This window comes from Moschus berezovskii, chromosome 12 (genome assembly GCF_049115385.1).
Source record: "Moschus berezovskii isolate FMDL1 chromosome 12, NW_MosBer_1.0, whole genome shotgun sequence".
NCBI lineage: Eukaryota > Metazoa > Chordata > Mammalia > Artiodactyla > Moschidae > Moschus > Moschus berezovskii.
The window spans coordinates 56,119,855-56,140,239 of record NC_142471.1 but is presented as its reverse complement, the minus strand read 5'-3'; the positions used below and the strand labels follow the sequence as shown (position 1 = coordinate 56,140,239).

The following is a 20,385-nucleotide window of genomic DNA, read 5'->3' as shown; positions in this document are numbered from 1 at the left end:
TTTGATCTGAGGCCTGGAACTGGTGCTGTGGAATAGTAAACAAACTCGAGTTTTCAAGTCAGATAAAACTGAGTTAAACTTTCCTTTCCACTATTTTCTGAGAGATTTTTCACAAGGAATTTATCCTCTGCATCCTACTTTTTAAAATTGCTATAATGTCAAGTTTGTAATATTTTTGTGGGAATTGTGATGTCATTATAAAGAACTTAGCAAAGTGCTTGTTTTCCCTATCTTATGTTTTTTGAACTTCTCTAGGACTCAATTCCTATTTTTGAGATAAGTTTTCCACAATTTTTACACAGGGTCTTAATATGTTGCAGAAACTAGTAATCGAGAAACCAAGCACCACACTTGGAGAATTGAACTCAGGTTTATAATGCTGGCAGGCCCAGAGTAGTTAACACTCCAAGCTTTGAGCCCCAAACAAAGGGGTTTCAGAGTTTTTATCGACATACTATAGTGGGCAACACTAGCTGTTAATAGGCTGGTTTAAACCAAGCGGTTTCGAGCGTGTGGGAACAGCAGTCTTATTGGGAAGGGGGATGCCTGACCTTTACATGGACAGGCATGATTAAGCAGGTTTGCAGGGGCTGGGCAATTGCAGAGTAGGACAAGGGTGGGTGAGATAGGTTCCAATTCCTAATATTGTAAGTACCTACTTTCTGAGACTACGTGACCTACATGATCCAGACTTTCCTAGAAGCAAGCTGAGTTACAGAGGCAGAATGAGCAGGAGATTATGTACAAATTTAACCTTCCCTCTTCAAATATACTACATAAAATGAGAAAGTGCATGTGTGTGTATGCGCTAAGTTGCTTCAGTGATGTCCGATTCTTTGAGACCTTATGGACTATAGGCTGCCAGGCTTATCTGTCTGTGAGATTCTCTGGGCAGGAACACTGGAGTGTATCACCTTGCTCTCTTCCAGGGGATCTTACAGACTCGGGGATCAAACCTGCATCTCTTACATTTCCTGTCCTAGCAGGTGGATTCTTTACGACTAGCGCCTCCTGGGAAGCCGCAATGAGAATAAGCATTATCAATTGATAAAATGTGTATGACCTGATTTAAGAGCAAAAACTAGCCATTCTGAGCACATGGACCACAGCCTTGTCTAACTCAAATGAATCTATGAGTCATGCTGGGTAGGGCCACCCAAGACGGACAGGTCATGGTGGAGAGTTCTGACAAAACATGGTCCAGTGGAGAAGGGAATGGCAAACCACTTCAGTATTCTTGCCTTGAGAACCCTATGAATAGTATGAAAAAGCAAAAATATAGGACACTGAAAGATGAACTCCCCAGGTCAGTAGGTGCCCAATGTGCTACTGGAGATCACTGGAGAAATTACTCCAGAAAGTTTGAAGACACAGAGTCAATGGAGAAACAACGATGAGTTGTGGATGTGACTGTTGATGGAAATAAAGTCCAATGCTGAAAAGAGAAAAATTGCATAGGAACATGGAATGTTAGGTCCATGAATCAAGGCAAACTGGAAATGGTCAAACAGGAGATGGCAAGAGTGAACAGCGACATTTTAGGAATCAGTGAACTAAAACGGACTGGAATGGGTGAATTTAATTCAGAGGACCATTATATCTACTACTGTGGGCAAGAATCCCTTAGAAGAAATGGAGTAGCCATCATAGTCAACAAAAGAGTCTGAAATGCAGTACTTGGATGCAGTTTCAAAAATGACAGTATGATTTCTGTTCGTTTCCAAGGCAAACCATTTAATATCACAATAATCCAAGTCTATGCCCCCACCAGTAATGCTGAAGAAGCTGAAGTTGAATGGTTCTATGAAGACCTACAAGACCTTCTAGAACTAACACCCCAAAAAGATGTGCTTTTCATTATAGGAGACTGGAAGGCAAAAGTAGGAAGTTAAGAAACATTTGCCTGGTTCTTCACCTTGGAGTACAGAAGTAAGCAGGGCAAAGACTAATAGAGATTAGTCTATTAAACTGGTCATGCAAACATGCTCTTCCAACAACAGAAGAGAAGACTCTGCACATGGACATCACCAGATGATCAATACCAAAAAAAGACTAATTATATTCTTTGTAGTCAAAGATGGAGAAGCTCTATACAGTCAGCAAAAATAAGACTTAGAGCTGACAGTGGCTCAGATCATGAACTCCTTACTGGTAAATTCAGACTTAAATTGAAGAAAGTAAGGAAAACCATTAGACCATTCATGTATGACCTAAATCAAATCTCTTATGATTATACAGTGGAAGTGAGAAATAGACTCAAGGGATTAGATCTGATAGACAGAGTGCCTGAAGAGCTATGGATGGAGGTTCATGGCATTGTACAGGAGGCAGGGATCAAGACCATCTCCAAGAAAAAGAAATTCAAAAAGGCAAAATGGTTGCCTGAGGAGGCCTCACAAATAGCTGTGAAAGAAGAGAAGCCAAAAGCAAAGGAGAAAAGGAAAGATATACCCATTTGAATGGAGAGTTACAAATAAAAACAAGGAGAGATAAGAAAGCTTTCCTCAGTGATCAGTGCAAAGAAATAGAGGTAAACAATAGAATGGGAAAGACTAGAGACCTCTTTAAGAAAATTAGAGATACCAAGGGAACATTTCATGCAAAGATGGGCACAATACAGGACAGAAATGGTATGGATCTAAGAGAAGCAGAAGGTGTTAAGATGAGGTGACAAGAATACACAGAAGAACTGTACAAAAAAATGTCTTCATGACCCAGATAATCACGATGGTGTGATCACTCACCTAGAGCCAGACATCCTGGAATTCGAAGTCAAGTGGGCCTTAGGAAGCATCTCTACGAACAAAGCTAGTGGAGGTGATGGAATTCCAGTTGAGCTATTTCAAATCCTAAAAGATGATGCTGTGAAAATGCAGCATTCAATATGCCAGCAAATTAGGAGAACTGAGCAACTGCCACAGGACTGGAAATGTTCAGTTTTCATTCCAATCCCAAAGACAGGCAATGCCAAAGAATGTTCAGACTACTGCACAATTGCAGTCATCTCACGCACTAGAAAAGTAATGCTCAAAATTCTCCAAGCCAGGCTTCAACAGTACATGAACTGTGAACTTCCAGATGTTCAAGCTGGATTTAGAAAAGGCAGAGGAACCAGAGATCAAATTGCCAACATCTGTTGGATCATAGAAGAAGCAAGAGAATTCCAGAAAAACTTTTACTTCTGTATTATTGACTATACCAAAGCCTTCGACTGTGTGGATCACAAGAAACTTTGGAAAATTTTGAAAGAGATGGAAACACCAGACCACTTGACCTGCCTCCTGAGAAATGTGTATGCAGGTCAGGAAGCAACAGTTAGAACTGGACAGGGAACAACAGAGTGGTTCCAAATAGGGAAAGGAGTACATCAAGGCTGTATATTGTCACCCTGCTTGCTTATTTAATTTATATGCAGAGTACATCATGAGAAATGCTGGGCTGGATGAAGCACAAGCTGGAATCAAATTTGCCGCAAGAAATATCAATAACCTCAGATATGCAGATGACACCACCTTTACGGCAGAAAGTGAAAAAAAAAGAAAACTAAGGAGCCTCTTGATGAAAGTGAAAGAGGAGAGTGAAAAAGTTGGCTTAAAGCTCAGCTTTCAGAAAACCAAGATCATGCCATCTGGTCCCATCCCTTCATGGAAATAGATGGGGAAACAGTGGAAACAAGGACGGACTTTATTATGGGGGGGCTCCAAAATCACTGTAGATGGTGACTGCAGCCATGATATTAAAAGATCCTTGCTCCTTGCGAGAAAAAGTTATGACCAACTTAGATAGCATATTAAAAAGCGGAGACATTTCTTTGCCAACAAAGATCCATCTAGTCAAACCTATGGTTTTTCCAGTAGTCATGTATGGATGTGAGAATTGGACTATAAAGAAAGCTGAGCACCGAAGAATAGATGCTTTTGAACTGTGGTGTTGGAGAAGACTCTTGAGAGTCCCTTGGACTGCAAGGAGATCCAACCAGTCCATCCTAAAGGAAATCAGTCCTGAGTGTTCATTGGAAGGACTGATGCTGAAGCTGAAATTCCAATTCTTTGGCTACCTGATGCAAAGAACTGACTCATTTAGAAAGATCCAGATGCTGGGAAAGATTGAAGGCAGGAGGAGAAGGGGACAACAGAGGATGAGAACGTTGGATGACTTCACCAACTCAGTGGATTGAGTTTGAGTAAACTCAAACTCAGTGGTGAGGGACAGGGAGGCCTGGTGTGATGCAGCCCATGGGGTCACAAAGATTGAGTAACTGAACTGAACTGAGAGATACATTACTTATCAGATTCAATGAATAGGTTACAATAGATGTAGGCAGTTTATAAATGTGAGTTTCCGATTTTAAAGTATAGCCAAAGGAAAGTAAATCAAAAGAAACAAGCAACACCACAAAATGCCATCTTTTTAATAGACATAGAACAGAGATTCTCAAGTATTTTTGACTAGCAGCATCAGTGTCACCTGGGAAATTGTTAGAAAAAGACATTTTTAGACTCATCCCAGACCTACTGAGTCAGAAACACTGGGGGTTAGTCCTGGCAATTTGTGTTTGTAAAGCCTTTCAATTGATTGTGATGTACCCTAATGTTGACACTGAAAGAATATTTTCCAGGATATTTCTGCACTTCTCAGATTAGTTTTTTCCTAGATTTTTTTTTCAAGGATATTTGTATAGCCAAGAGCTCTGAAAGACAGCCGTGATAGCTCTCTCCAAGGTAGAAGGCAGGTTGGTTCTTGACCAATATGATAAAGAAAATATCTCTCTTGGTGTCAGGGAGATAGGTTTGCTCACTGCCTCCCTCCATAAGTTTGGGGGTTTCCTAAGCATAGGAATCCTCACTGTGACATAGATATACTGTACATCCAGTGTTCATCTAGGTCTGCCTTCACATTATCCCTATGGGCCTTGAGGATCAAGAGAAGTGTGAAGGTCATGAGTCTGCTGTTCAGCAGACAGTACACTTAATGTTGACTCTTCTATCAACTTCTCACTAAGTAGGTTGCTGCTGCTGCTGCGTCACTTCAGTCGTGTCCAACTCTGTGTGACCCCATAGACGGAAGCCCACCAGGCTCCCCCGTCCCTGGGACTCTCCAGGCAAGAACACTGGAGTGGGTTGCCATTTCCTTCTCCAATGTGTGAAAGTGAAAAGTGAAAGTGAAGTCGCTCAGTCGTGTCCGACCCTTAGCGACCCCATGGACTGCAGCCTACCAGGCTCCTCCATCCATGGGATTTTCTAGGCAAGAGTACTGGAGTGGCTTGCCATTGCCTTCTCTGACTAAGTACGTTAGTCCAGCTTAAAGCTAAGATTTTTAAAGCTGGTATTTAATAACAACAACAAAATGATCTTAATACGTAGTGCCTTGGAGTTATAAAAGCTATAATGGGTCATGTTAGTTGAGTGCTATCATGGATCATGCATTAATTATATTAAACTCTCTGGCACAGAGAAGACAGTCAATAGATAGTTGTTCAAAATGAATATAGAAATCCTCACAATGCTTTGAGGTTGAAATACAGATCCATATTTACTGTAGACCTTGCTATGTTCCCAACCTGTCATATGTAGTTGACTTGTTTATAGTTTATTTCAGTATAATTTGATATCTTTGATGAGGTTTTGGATTCACTGTTATTATGAGCAACCCATCTTAAAACTACTTAGGGTGGATTATCTAAGCAGATAGTTCTCATCTATATTTTAATTTGTTTCCCTAAGTGCTATTTTCAAAAAGGAAATTCTAGAGTGGCATCCTCCTTGTATGCCTGAAATAATTTTTTCTGTTTGGTTTAGATTATACATGGCTTTTGTGATCTGCTTTCTTTGAATGGGGCTGCAAAAGTGACCAGCTGAGACAGCAAAGCAGATGAGTTTTGCATCTGAAGGCACACATCCTTTCCTGTGTCTTCTAATATTTTCCATTCTTTACTTTTTTCTTACCTCTATTCCTTCTCCCTCCTTCTAACATCTACTTAGCTACTTCTACCTTCTTTCACACTAGCAGAGAAAACTCCCATTCAACTGGCATTTTTCCCTTACTGTATGTCTATATAGAGTCTAGTAACTCAGATATCCAATAATACTCTGAGTAATACTTTATAAAATCCTAAGCATCACCTTGTCACATTTCCCCTTTAGATAACTCTAGAAATATTTAATTTGAAAATGCAACAGAGCTGTGTAATTAACTTTGTGCAGAAGAGTATTTGAACTAGAATATGTGGATTTCAGCTCTGACAATGCCAATCATATATCCTCTATTAAAGTGCTCAACCTTTATGACCTTTAATATCCTCACTTGGAAAATAATGGGGATTAAACTAGGTAATGTTTAGCATCTTTTAATTTTAGATTATCTTGATTTTTAAAAATATGAATTGCATCATATCTAATAAGTTTTAGATCACAACACAATTCAGATATATTGGTCTTCCTGTGAGTTATACACAGAATATGAATACAGACTTGTAACCCCAACATAAATTAGACCAAATTTTGTAGGGGAATGTGAGCAACAATATGATGGTGCAAAATAAGAGGTATATATGAAGCACAACTCAGAGAGGGTGTGTACTCAAGGCATCTGGTGAATAGAACCTAGGGATGGTGCTAATTATCCTAGAATGCCCAGGACAATAAAAATAAACCTGTCCCAAAATGCCAACAATATTGAGGTTAAGAAATCCTTTACCTCCCAACTTCCTGAACTGGGGTTGCCAGTTGCTTCCTAACCTACCTGTGTTCTTTTCTCCCTCGAAAGGGAAAGTGAGCTGACCTCAATTCAACTTACAGTCTACTTTGCCTTTTCATCGAGTGTAACAGTCAAAAGAGCAAGTGATATCCCCACTGCACAAATGAAGAGACTAAGCTTTAGCAACAGAAGACGATAGAAAACAATCTACTCAGTCTCCAAGTGCGCTGAAGAGGCATCAATAGTCAACCCCAGGACTGTCTCTTGGCAACACTGATGATTCAAGGTTCATTGTCTCCCGGGAGTTTAGAAGAAACCCGAATGGGAGGATTGGAAGAGAAGTTTCACCTCCCTGAGATCACAGTCTCTCAAGAGTTTCTAGATACATTTCCAAGGGAAAATATAAATTAAGCATTTTTTTCAATTAAAAATGACCAATGAAAAGTTTGTTGATGCTAATATATTTTGAAAGTGAATATTACAGAAAGAAGCATTGCATTTTAAACAGTACAGAAATCATGTGGGAGAGAAGAAACTATTTTGGAAAAAGTAAATGAATAATTCTCTAAATCCAGAACTGCTTTTTGTCTATTTCCAACAAAGAAACAATTTCATTGTAAACTTCTTGAGGTGCATCCATTGCCCAGATAAAGTCCAAGTGATTGTAATTTGGAATTTCTTTGTGGTAAATGAGATTAGAGAGTTTTGAAAGCAAAAGGTCAACATCCTGAGGGTCAGCCAACAGGTCATTGCCACCACTCCATACTGCAATTGGGACATTCATGGCTGTTAGATTGTAGATGGGAGGTGTGGGCTAAAACACAAGAGGAAAAGAATCAGAATTTTCGTAAGTAAATGCACTTTAAACTCAATACGTATTCAGTGGGTAAATCAGATATCACTTTAAAAATGGAGACATAATTTATATATGACATTATATTTGTTGCAGGTGCACAGCAATGATTCCACACATGTATACATTGTGAAATGATGACAACAAAAATCTAGTTAACATCTACCGCCGTGTGTAGTTTTACATATATTTATAGAGAGAGACAGAGACAGCGAGAGAGAGAACTTTTAAGATTGACTGTCTTGGCAAGTTTCAAATGTACAGTGCAGTATTAGTAACTATAGTCTCCACACTGTAATTGCATCTCCAGGTCTTGCTTATTTTATGACTGGATGTTCACACTTTTTGACCACCTTAATCCATTTTGCCCATGCCTCTAGCAACCACCCATCTATTTTCTATATCTATTAATTCCAGTTTTTTTATGTTTTAGATTCCACATTTAAGTGAGATCATATAATATTTATCTGTGTATGAATAACTTATTTCATTTAGCATAATATTGTCAAGGTCCATCCTTGTTGTTACAAGAGTCATGACCCAGTTTCATAATTAAATCATAAGAATTTAAACACTGTAAAGGTATAAGCTTCTCAAAATGACCTGAGTCATTTATTTTTACTTTGTCTGACTCCCCAGTATAGTCATTGGCAAGGTAGTCAGTTGGTTAAATGAGCTGTATTTTAAATACTTGCCTGATTTTTACTAAATATAGGTTCAAATTCTTAGAAAATCTATCAGTAGCCCCATTTGTTATTTTGACATAATCACCATTCACACAGATTTTAAGGACATTCATAAAGCAGACCAATGGGACAAGAAAATCACTACTAATTTTCCCTCTGTTCACAGAGAACTTTGTTAGTTTTTAAAGATGATATTCTCAAGAATTCTGATTGAATACATTAAAATTTCTTTACCCTTATGTAATAGCCAATTTACAAAGAAATGTTTTATTATATGTATTTTTCATAGTATTTTAATACTTTATTATGCTCCTTTATATGTTGGATAGAAGGGAAAAGTGTGGAGAATATCCATGAGAATAAACCCACTTTTCTTCACTCACATGCCACTGCTAGAAGTGTTTTCCAGGACCAGTTTCTGGATCTTAAATTATCATCACTTCCCCAGTTAGTGGAAACCATCCTGAGTTGTGTTTGGCTTGGTTGCAGGGAGCATGGAGTTGGGAGTGGGTGTTTCACCCACTTCCCCGCCCCGGATGGAGTCTCTGGTTGCTAGTGTTAAGAGCCCAGGACAAAGGCAGCATCTGAGGTGCTGCTGGTTTCCGATCCTTCCCCTGAGCCTTTATCTCCAGTGTCTGTGCTCATTCAGCTGTCCTCAAAGTAGCACACGGCTGCAGTAAGAAACTTCCAGAACTTATCACCCCTTGTGGCATTAGACAGACTTCTGAGGTCTGGACAACAACTTAACTTTGGAAAATACACGTAAAGCTATCGCAATTTCATCTTTAACCTTTTATATCTTTGTCTTTCAAAATGTGAATAACCGCTACTTAAGAAGCTTACCTGATTATAATGCACTAGGTTCTGATATGGGGTTCCCCAGTCAAAAGCTTGGAATTTCCCAGACTTAACAGCCTAACAGAGAGAAATTAAAAACACTAAGATATTTTAAAAAAATCACTTGGCTATGTGAATAATAACACACCAACATTTCCAAGTAGTTTACTTTTAATTTAAATATTATTTTTTTTCTCATTCCAAGAATAAAGACTATTAATCCTAGAGAACTGTTTATTCAAGTTTAAATGCAGCTCTGCTTGACATAAATCTTCTTGCCACTCAAGTCATGAAAATCATTTATTTCTTGCTACCCAAAGCATCTATTTTATAGGATTTTCATTCACATGGATTGATAATTTCACCTGGCAGTCCCATTCCAGAAAAATCCCCTTCTAGGAACCTTTGACAGCCTATTTTAAGACTTTGCTTTAGGTAAATTGGTGATGGTTTAGGTCACAAGAAAGTTTTATCAGCTTGAAATGATACCTGTCTCCAGTGGAGGGTGTTTTGAACAGACGTTCCTGCTGGATTATGCGCTATATACACATCTAAGCGACTCTAGAAAGCAAGAACATAAGCACACACACACACTGAGATGTATGTTCAGCTTCTTGAAAACACCTGAGACTTAAATTATTCTGATCCATATCAAGTTTTACCAGCAACATTACTGGCAGGATATGAGCAAAAGAGTTGTACATCACTTTATGGCTTGCAAACTGATTATATGGGCTAATTTCAAGGATGTATAACAAACTAAACAATTTTGAGTGAGAATAGTTGTCAACGGATAATACAAAACATGAAAAATATGATATACTATGAGCTAGATTGTTTTGTTCCATGATCTACATATGTTGGGGCTTCCCAGGTGGCACTAATGGTAAAGAATCTGCCTGTCAGTGCAGGAGACACAAGACACAGGTTCAATCCCTGGGTCAGGAAGATCCCCTGGGGTACAAAGTGGCAACCCACTCCAGTATTCTTGCCTGGGAGATTCTATGGACAGAGGAACTTGGTGGGCTACAGTCCACAGGACTGCAAAGAATTGGACATGACTGAGCACAGTACATACTTCACATATGTTAGTTCATTTAATCTTCACAATGACTCATTTCGTGGATAAGGAATCAAAGTGAAGGAGTTCAAGTGTGTTGCAAAGGTAGGATCTGAATTATGCTTTTAACCTGAATCCACATTTTTAACTTCTTTGCAATACTGCATTATGTTGTATGTGTTTTTAAACATCCACTTGGTGCAAAGCAAATGAAATAGAAGGTAAAGAGTATGGACAAGATCTTACATAAAGAGTTGCTCTGAAAGAAGTTTTGTAAAGTGTATAAGGTTGACTAACAGCATTAAAATATTTTAAATAATATTTATCCACTATCTAGACATATTTTCCCTACAGAGGAACCTGACAACATGGTTCAATACCTCATCTCACAGAATTTAAATGTCACACCAATTTTCAGGTGATCAGAAGTGAGTAGCGAGTTTTCTGTTTTTGTTTTTTCTACAAACTGTTTACTTCAGGGCACAATGAGGTGATGGAAGGAACCTGGAGGCAACAAAACTAGGAGCCATGACTCGTGATTTCTCTTGGGCTTATCTGCATATTGGACAGAATTTTGAAGTGACTCCTGGTTCTAATAAAGTACCATTCCTAAGTGATGATAAGACAAAGAATCAAGAGTGTTGCTCAAAATAATCAGAATAGAAATTTCAGGGCATACAAACCATGTTGAAGTTTTTATTGTCAACTCCAGTAATGGCAAACAAGGCATTCTTGCAAAGGACATCCAGTGTCTCACGGGAGCACACTTCAACACCAAGAAATTGTTCCAAAAAATTGTGTGGGTAGAACATTTTGTTACCAAATATAATCTGAAAAATAAAATCATCATTACAGATTTGGAAATAATAAGCTGCAGAAAAGACTTCTTAATTTGTCTAGTTTACTGCAGAAATAGACATTATAATGTCTATTTCAATATTTCTATATGATGTCTTAGGATGTTTAAATACTTTCTCTCATTGAATCCCCATGATAAAGATGTGGAATGGACAGGGCAGATATGAATACTGAGTATTTAGTGCTGCATTGAGAACTGTGCTGGCTGATGAAAAGTGTAATGCATAAAGAGGTACAGTCTAGTTGGGGTAATAGGAGCTACGGGATTAAATCATAAAACAACATTGTAGAATATCAAAACTAAGTTCCAAGATGTGTGATTTCAGCAATAAGTGACAAAAAGTCAGCAGGGAAAAGGATGACCTCAAGCCATATTTTCATGAAAACATTAAAAAGAAAGAGGTTTGGTAGCTTAATAATTGAAAGGACTCACCCTCATTGTTCTTGAGGAAGGTTGAAACTTTGTTACCCCCATTTTATTTAATTCATTTTTTATTGACGTATAGTTGACTTATAATAGTTTCAGTTATATGAGGTAGTGACTCCATATTTTCAAAATTACACACAAAGTTTCTAAATTATACACATGCAAAGCTGGTGGTTCAGAGGTTAAAGCGTCTGCCTCCAACGCAGGAGACCCGGGTTCGATCCCTGGGTTGGGAAGATCCCTGGAGAAGGAAATGGCAACCCACTCCAGTACTCTTGCCTGGAGAATCCCATGGACGGAGGAGCCTGGTAGGCTACAGTCCACGGGGTTGCAAAGAGTCAGACACAACTGAGCGACTTCACTTCAAAGCTTTTTAAAGTATTGACCATTTTCTCTCTGCTGGACATTTTATCCTTCAGTTCAGTTCAGTTCAGTTCAGTCGCTCAGTCGTGTCCGACTCTCCGCGACCCCATGAATCACAGCACGCCAGGCCTCCCTGTCCATCACCAACTCCCGGACTTCACTCAAACTCATGTCCACAGAGTCGGTGATGCCATCCAGCCATCTCATTCTCGGTCGTCCCCTTCTCCTCCCGCCCCCAACCTTTCCCAGCATCAGAGTCTTTTCCAGTGAGTCAACTCGTCGCATGAGGTGGCCAAAGTATTGGAGTTTCAGCTTTAGCATCAGTCCCTCCAATGAACATCTAGGATTGATCTCCTCTAGAATGGACTGGTTGGATCTCCTTGCAGTATAAGGGACTCTCAAGAGTCTTCTCCAACACCACAGTTCAAAAGCATCGATTCTTCGGCAGTCAGCCTTCTTCACAGTCCAACTCTCACATCCATACATGACCACGGGAAAAACCATTGCCTTGACTAGACGGACCTTGGTTGGCAAAGTAATGTCTCTGCTTTTTAATATACTATCAAGGTTGGTCATAACTTTCCTTCCAAGGAGCAAGCGTCTTTTAATTTCATGGCTGCAATCAGCATCTGCATATCCTTGTGACTTATTTATTTATTACTGGTAGTTTGTACTATGTCATCCCCATTTTATACAGGAGAATAGAAGGCTAATAAATAGTCAGGGTCTTGGTCTGGTGAGAACTGGATTGCAGCTAGAATCCTGATCCAAGCCTCAAGATTTTGACTTAAGGTCTAATGCTTTTTTTTCTTTTTTAAATCCCTCTCTACACTGCCTGTCAGAAATTCTGAGTACAAGTGAAAAGTAAACATGTTCTGAATCAGTGCAGCCAGTAAATATATTCAGGGTCATCACACAATTTTACATTTTGAGTAAAAGTTTTACAAATATATTTGCAAGTAAAAATCTTTTAGGTTTTAGACATCTGTGTTAGTTTAGTGAGAAACAAATAAACAGCACACACCTGAGTGAAAAAGAAAAATGAATAGCACACAACCATAGAAGAAAATGCCCTCATTAAATTTTTAGCCTGAGGCAAACTGTTCTAAAGGAGTGTCTGTGTGAGTGTGTGTGTGTTGGTTTCAGTGGGTGGGAGAAGCTCGTGACTAAACTTTGGATAAAGAAAAGGTTATTAATTTCCTAACATATATGCCTACATAATATCTACAGTTTATTGAAATCTATTCTACTGCCCTATGAAATCCCCATTTAAAGAGAAAAGACTTCTTAGGAATAAGACTTGGAAAACCAAGGGTATTTGATGAGGGGTCTCCAAGTTCTTGCTTTACTTCACCACTATCTTACCCTTTCTCTCCTTTTCATTTCCCTTCCCTTTCTTTCCTGTTCTTCCTCTTCCCACTTTTCATGGACTAGGTAGTTGAGGTATTTTATTGATTCTTTTGTGTTGCTTTTAGCTCCTCTTCCCCAGGCTGAGGGTGGAAACACAGCCTTGAAGACTTGTGTGGATACTTGGTGAACACACAGCCATCATGGAGCAAACACACTCCTGGGTGTTGCTAGCACACAAAGAAATGGAGAATTAAAAAAAGTGGGGATCTCCTAAACTATAATGGGGATTCAAACATGGTCAGTGCTATTCAAGATATAATATGAACGCATTCATTTCCATTCTTGGATATAAACATGATTGTCCACCGGGTGTTTGTTCTCTTTCTATCACTTTGAAATCCACAAACAATTCAATATCTTAGATCCAGTTAAAGGGAATCACATACCTTGAAGAGGAAGAGAGGAATACGTGTAAGTTTGTTAAACAGGCTTTGGGTGTACTTCACTGTGGCAACTGGGGCTAATGCATAGAAGACTTTGATTTTTTCAGCCAGTGTGGGATTGGTAGAAAAGGCGATAAAACCTGAAACAGAACAAGGAATATTTGTAAAGGTAGGGATGTGTGTGTGTGTGTATGTGTTTTACAAGTAGGACATCATTACTATGGACTTACTAAGGGTGCCATCTGGCACAACCTGAAATCAACAAAATGGTCAGATTTTAGCATATTTTATTTTCATAGATTCTGTCTGGGGACATGAGGTTTGCTGTTGTTGTTTAGTTGCTAAGTTGTGTCTGACTCTTGCGACCCAATGTACTGGGGCCTGCCAGGCTCCTCCATCCATCAGATTTCCCTAGCAAGAGTACTGGAGTGGGCTGCCATTTCCTTCTCATGGGATTTTCCCAACCCAGGGATCTAACTCACATCTCCCATTTGGCAGGCATATTTTTTACCACTGAGCTACCTGGGAAGTCCTGGACATGAGGTTAGAACTTTTCAAAAAGTTACATTTAACTCTCTAATCTGACTTTTGAAAACAGGCCAACTTTAGAATAGTCACATGGTAATAAAAGTGTTATAATTTATATGATAGCAGGCTTGGTTCAGCTTAAAATGATCTCATAACAATGAAATAATTAACATTTAACATGAATAAGGTATACAAGTGGAAAGGTTAAAGCACAAATATGAAATGTGTTGAAACAAAGTTTGAAACTTAGTTCTGTGGTTTATCAGCTTTGTGACCTTGGCAAAGAGACCTAAACTCTAAAAGTTTTAGTTTCCTCATCTAAAAATGGGTATAATAATGAACACTTCCTTACGTTGTTTAGGGAATAATTAAGTTGAATCATGTGAAATATTTACCAGGAACTAGTCACATAGTAATGCTTAACAAATGAGTAGCTGAGATAATTCCAATATCTGTATACAATATTCTCAGCCCCTATCTGCTTTAAATTGTTTTCATGAACAGTACCATATAAATAGACTGGGTTCTAATCAAAGAATATTAACTTAAATTCTTTCCAGTTGAATTTCATAGGACAATCTCTCCTTACTATTAATAATGACATGTTGACTCGACTTAAGAACAGCTTGAAACAAAACTTTTCAGATGTGCAAAACTTAAATAAAGCAAAAAAAAAACTTTTCAGGTTTATGCAACTCAGTAATATCCAGCCTGATCCCACTGGAAGAAGAACACTGTTTCCAACAGTGTTTCCAACAGTACTGTGTTTGTTAAGGAGTTCTTTATCTGGCTTCCTAACTCTGAAGATAAGAGCTAGCAGGTCACTCAGAGTAAGCAGGAATCATTCTCAAGGAGAGTCAGTCTTCTCCTGCTAGAGTATTAGTAGCTGACACTGAGTGGGTGTCCGTAGGTCCATATAGGGTCGGGACAGGTAGCTTCTCAAAGCAAGCTTAATCCCATTGTAGATGCAGTTCTATCAAGGATACTTAACTAAACTTCATGCACACAGCAGATTGACAGGTAGATATAATTTAGAAGGCAGAAACAACTTCCTGAAATTTATGACAAACTGTCCACTGGTGACTAAGAAGAATGGAAATGTTCAAAATTTAAATACTCCAAAGAGCGGTAGCTTGGAGTTATTTTCTCTCAGGACAAGCATTTCTATTTACCTCAATAAATCTTCAGCTAAATGCAATAATTTTATAACCCTGTATCATTGAGAAAAGGTTAAGCTATGTTCAACATGTTCTGTATAAAAGCATAGGAGTCAGTCATAAGCACCCCTCTGATACTCCCCAATCTGACTCCCTGATTTCTTTTTCTCTTCATAGGAAAATGCTACCATTATCTAGCATCGTATGTATTTTACTTATCATTTTCTCTGCCTCCACCTGCTAGAGTATTAGTAGTAAAAAGACAGAGATTTTAAACTATTTACTTTTTTTCTGTATCCTTAGGATATGTTATATGAGAGCCATAAATAGGGTTGAAATGAACTGAGACCAGAGACCATGTGGTACAAAGTTTCAGAGCATTGGTTAGGATGTCAGATTGCTTGACCTGGCATCAGAGCTACCCTACCTGTAATAACTATGTTATCTTACAGAAACTATTTCTTCACCCACTATTTAGCTTGCCTATACATGCAATAGGAATAATAATGGCCTTATATCAGTGGGCTGTTTGTAGACATTGCATTGTATAATGAATGGAAAGCAATTAGCAAGCATGAAGACGAACATGCCTGCACAATCACCGGAAAACGATCTATATGAACTACACTATTTGCTAATTGCTTTTACCTACCAATGGTGGTGCCTTGGGAATGGCCGACATAGTGTAGCTTCTCCTGTCCTGTTCTCTTTAAGATGAAATCAATTGTGGATGGAAGGTCATATTCAGCCATTTCATCAAAGCTGCAAGAAAAAGACAAAATAAACTAAATACACATCTTTGTTATAATTTCCATAAGTCAAACCTATTTAAGCTAAAGCTTCCTTTGAAAAATAGAAAACTGGATGCTTTAAATATTGCTGCTTATAGACTATTTTGAGTGTCAGGGGCTCTTTGGGAGTGACTGCTTTAAAGAGCTGACGTTATTTCGAAAGCACAGCATGATAGCTGCAATTTGATTCAATTTGAAACACCATAGTATTTGTAGTTGGGGACTACTTCCATCCCTGAACCTGACTGTCAGATTTAATAATGACTTGTATTTAGTGTTCCACTACTATGTAATATGAATAATTTCTCTATTTTATTCTTTACAAGTCATCCAGAATAATTTTTTGAAAATGAGAACAGGCTGTGCCCCTCCCCTATTAAAACTTTCCAGAGGCTTCTCATTACACTTAGAATGAGCTCCAAGGCCCTCACTGTGACCCACACAGCCCACCCTGATCCCGACTTGTCAGCATCTCTAGTCTCCTCTCCTCTTGGTCTTCCCCTTTCTCACTACACTCGGGACAGATGAGCTTCCTTTCAGCTGCTAGAAGTTTTAGAGCACTTTTGTGCCTCAGCTCCATCAACCAACTTCTCTACTACTCTCCACTTCCACTAGTAATTCCCAGAAATAAGGCACAAGAAGGCCAGTAAGAGAAAAATCTTTGACAATCTCTCCATGGTGTCTGAATTTCATTGTCTCCCCCTCCACTTCATTAATGCTGATGAGAGATATTGTCCATGAACCCCAGCTGGGTTTAAATCCATGTGAATGTTCTTTTAGATATTGCTAGGGCAACAAATTTCCTTGTTTACTCATTTTGCTCAATCCTTGTGGAAAAACACATTCAGGGAATCTTGTAATAGTGGGCACTGGGATCACAGTTGGGAGGAAAACTACCCTTGGAATGAGGTGAATGAAAAATCTAAAGATAGATTAGAATCAAAGGACTTCCTTCTCCTACTTGAAGTGTGACTTGTTAAGATACGACTGGATTGGAAGCAGTGAATATTGATGATTTTTAACGCAATATTTATTTTTAATTCTCCCTTTCTTTACCTGAAAGCCCAGAATTCAGGGGAGTCTGGTGAATAGTATAAATGTTCCTGGGCCCAGGTATTTCCTCTGCTGTTCCCCAGCCACACGTCATAACCAGCATCTGCCAGGAGGAAGCCCAGGCTGTTGTTGGGCAGGTTGGAAATCCAGTTTGTGGCTGATGCAAGAAGGCCATGCTGCAGAAACACAACAGGTCTCTGACCTAAGGAAGAAAATTATTCAAAAATTTATAAACTCACTCCTTATTCTCAGATAAACATGAATATAGGAAGACCAGAATTAAATAAGTTTGCTTGGTGAGGTGAATATGTTTAAAATTGTTATCTTAACTGGCATGATATTTTCTCAGATGACAAAATGTGTGCACCTGTATACTTTAAATTGTGTGCAGTTGGTTGTATGCCAATTAAACTCAAAAAGCTATTGAAAAATTATATTATAAAGAAATTCAGCATGTTAATTAAGTGGGTCTGCTATTCAGGGACTCTGAGTTCCCACCCAGCACAACAAACTAAAATCGTGGGCCAGTGTGCTTCACATCATAGAAGCCAATGTAAATCTGGTATCACTCAGACCCTCAGCTTAATCTCAGAAGTCCAAGGTGGTTCAAGGATTGTTTTTTCCTGTGAGTAACTTAAACTCATATTCTAGAATTAGAATACATTTGACTGGAACGTATTTGATTCAAGATTCGAGACACTCATCTTTTCCCCTCATTCCAGTCCCCCCAAGCTTCCCTGGTGACAGAGCGGTAGAGAATCTGCCTGCCAACACAGGAGGTGTGGGTTTGGTTCCTGGGTTGGGAAGATCCCCTGGAGAGGGAAGTGGCAACCCACTTCAGTATTCTTGCCAGGATAATCCACGGACAGAGGACCCGGGCAGGCTACAGTCCACGGGGTTGCAAAAGAGTAGCGCACAACTTAGTGACTGAACAGCAACCTGTCCTACCTAAATGATGAGCATTGTTTTTTCCATGAGGAATCCGATAGACCTGAAGGATATAACCATCCGCAGTTATAACTTTATGCATCTCACTTGGGTAGCCCCAGTAGGAAATCATCTGACTCTGAATGGAGAAGAAAAAAAAGCTTCATGAGTTTACTGGGCCACTTTTATGATTCCTATCATAAAACTTCTCTTTGATTGTTAGCATATATTATGTAAAGAAATCTTTCAAGCTTTATAACAAAAGATATTTTAAAAGAATTAATGAGAGCAAATAGCATCAATATCTTTGGAAATGTTTTTAAAATATTAGTGATATTAATAACTTACAACATTCATACTGGCTTCAGGGTTCTCAGCAATTTTTCCGAGGAAACAAAATGCACTTCCAGACATGTGGATTAAACACATTGTTACAAGTAGCCACCACATTTTCAACCTATTAGGGGAAAAAACTTATTGCATCATGTGGTAAATATTACAATATAACATGAAGTCATGATATTGAGCTGCCTTGCTCTTTTCTTCACATATTTTTCACTTACTACCTTATCTGTCATATCATTCTCCTGCTTCTCATCACTTTGTCAGTTAGAAGATTTTTACAATACTCCTACTATTCTGGTAATTTATTCAGTTTTGTGCATGATTCTAGTTTTCCAAAGGACCTTTCATCAACTTACCTTGTAGATATTTGCTATTTACCATATGTTATGGTTTGAGTTGTTCTCCCACTGACATCCCCAAAATATATATATTGAAGTGCTCAATACCTCTGAATGTCACTGCATTTGGAAGTAGAGTTATTACAGATGAAATTTAAGTTAAGATGAGGCCATCCAGGAGTAGGGTGAACCCTTAATCCCATATGAATGGTCTTCTTCTAAGAAGATGGCCATTTGAAGGCAGTGAGAATGGAATCCAAAGGGCAAAAGAGATTACTGGAAAACTACCAAAACCTAGGAAGAGACATTGAAAGATTTCTTTATATGTTCCAGAGGGAGCATAGCCCTTCAAACACCTTGATTTTAGATTTATAGATTCCACAAATGTAAGATAATAATTTTCTGTTATTTAAGCAACCCACTTGTGGTACTTTGCTCTAGCAGCCCTAGGAAAATGGTAAACCATCTGTCAGAAAAGGAAGAGAAAGCTAATACTCAGAATGGTTGTCTTTCTTGAAACTTGAATAAAACAAGGAAGTCTGTCTGTTTTGTATGTGAAAACTTGCTTTAATCCCCTCAAAATGGCAGCCCAAATGTTACTCAAACAATACAGATAAATTTTTATATTATTGTTCTAAAATATCTGGATTCAAAGGTGACCCACTTAATAACTCTTTTGTTCACCCTCTGTACCTCACATGGTAAATATGACAATCAATAACCACTGCTCTATTTTTAATTTCAGGTGTCCTGATTCCCCTCCATTCCTGTTGTAAAGATCGACATGAACTCTTCCCCTTTCCTCATGAATACTTTTCCCAAGGGATCCCTGAACTAACATAACTCTGCTCCCACCCCTACCTTGCAATTGCTCCATTGTGTTCCATTTGCAATCATGTAATTTTTTCAGTTTCAGACTTAGTATTTTCCCCTACGCTCTGTTCAAATACAACATATCCAAACATGTCTGTAGTTTCCACAGCTGCAGTCTTCTGCTAGAAACTTGACATGATCATTTGACCAAAAAAAAAAAAAAAAAAATAGTAGCCCAAGGAATACATGAAGGAATGGCATGTTCTCTGTCTTCAAGGAACTTCCAACCTAGTGATAGTTCAGTAGTACCAACTCTTTCTACTTTCTCTCTGACCTGTACCGTCCATGCACTTCTCAGTCTCTTACACTTCAGGTCGACTCAGGGTTTGCTTGCTTGCTCTTAAAATCCCATAGTTAAACTAAGGCTTTAGACTTCGTCAAACTAAAGGATGGCTGGGTAACAAGGTAGCTATAGAGCATCCTGCTCAGACCTTGGCTCCATAAGGATTTGCTGTTCAATAAATGAAAATTAATCATGCTATTAGTAGTACTTTTCAGACCTAACTCTTTGTTAGCTCCATTAGTGATTTCTAATAAGTGGGATTCCCCTGTGGCTCTGCTGGTAAAGAATCAGCCTGTAATGGGGGAGACCTGGGTTCAATCTGTGGGTTGGGAAGATTCCCTGGAGAAGGGAAAGGCTACCCATTCCAGTATTCTGGCCTGAAGAATTCCATGGGCTGTATTGTCCATGGGGTCACAAAGAATCAGACATAACTGAGTGACTTTCACTTATTAGAAATCATATATGTATTAACAGTTAAAATAAAATTAAAAATGACTGACACTACTATTCTTAAGAG

The 20,385-nt window shown here is 38.6% G+C and overlaps 1 protein-coding gene across 1 annotated transcript; it reads right to left on the bottom strand.

Moving 5' to 3' along the window:
* Positions 1-7,155: 7,155 nt before the first annotated feature.
* Positions 7,156-19,870, bottom strand: LIPF (lipase F, gastric type). Its single transcript, XM_055425944.2, has 10 exons — positions 19,860-19,870; positions 18,378-18,486; positions 18,051-18,168; positions 17,106-17,304; positions 15,911-16,020; positions 13,577-13,713; positions 10,816-10,962; positions 9,562-9,633; positions 9,079-9,150; positions 7,156-7,510 (listed from the first exon to the last, which is right to left on the bottom strand). The coding sequence occupies exons 2-10, from the start codon at positions 18,477-18,479 to the stop codon at positions 7,262-7,264; spliced, it is 1,206 nt and encodes a 401-aa protein (XP_055281919.1). The 5' UTR covers positions 18,480-18,486; positions 19,860-19,870; the 3' UTR covers positions 7,156-7,261.
* Between the last annotated feature and the right edge of the window lie 515 nt (positions 19,871-20,385).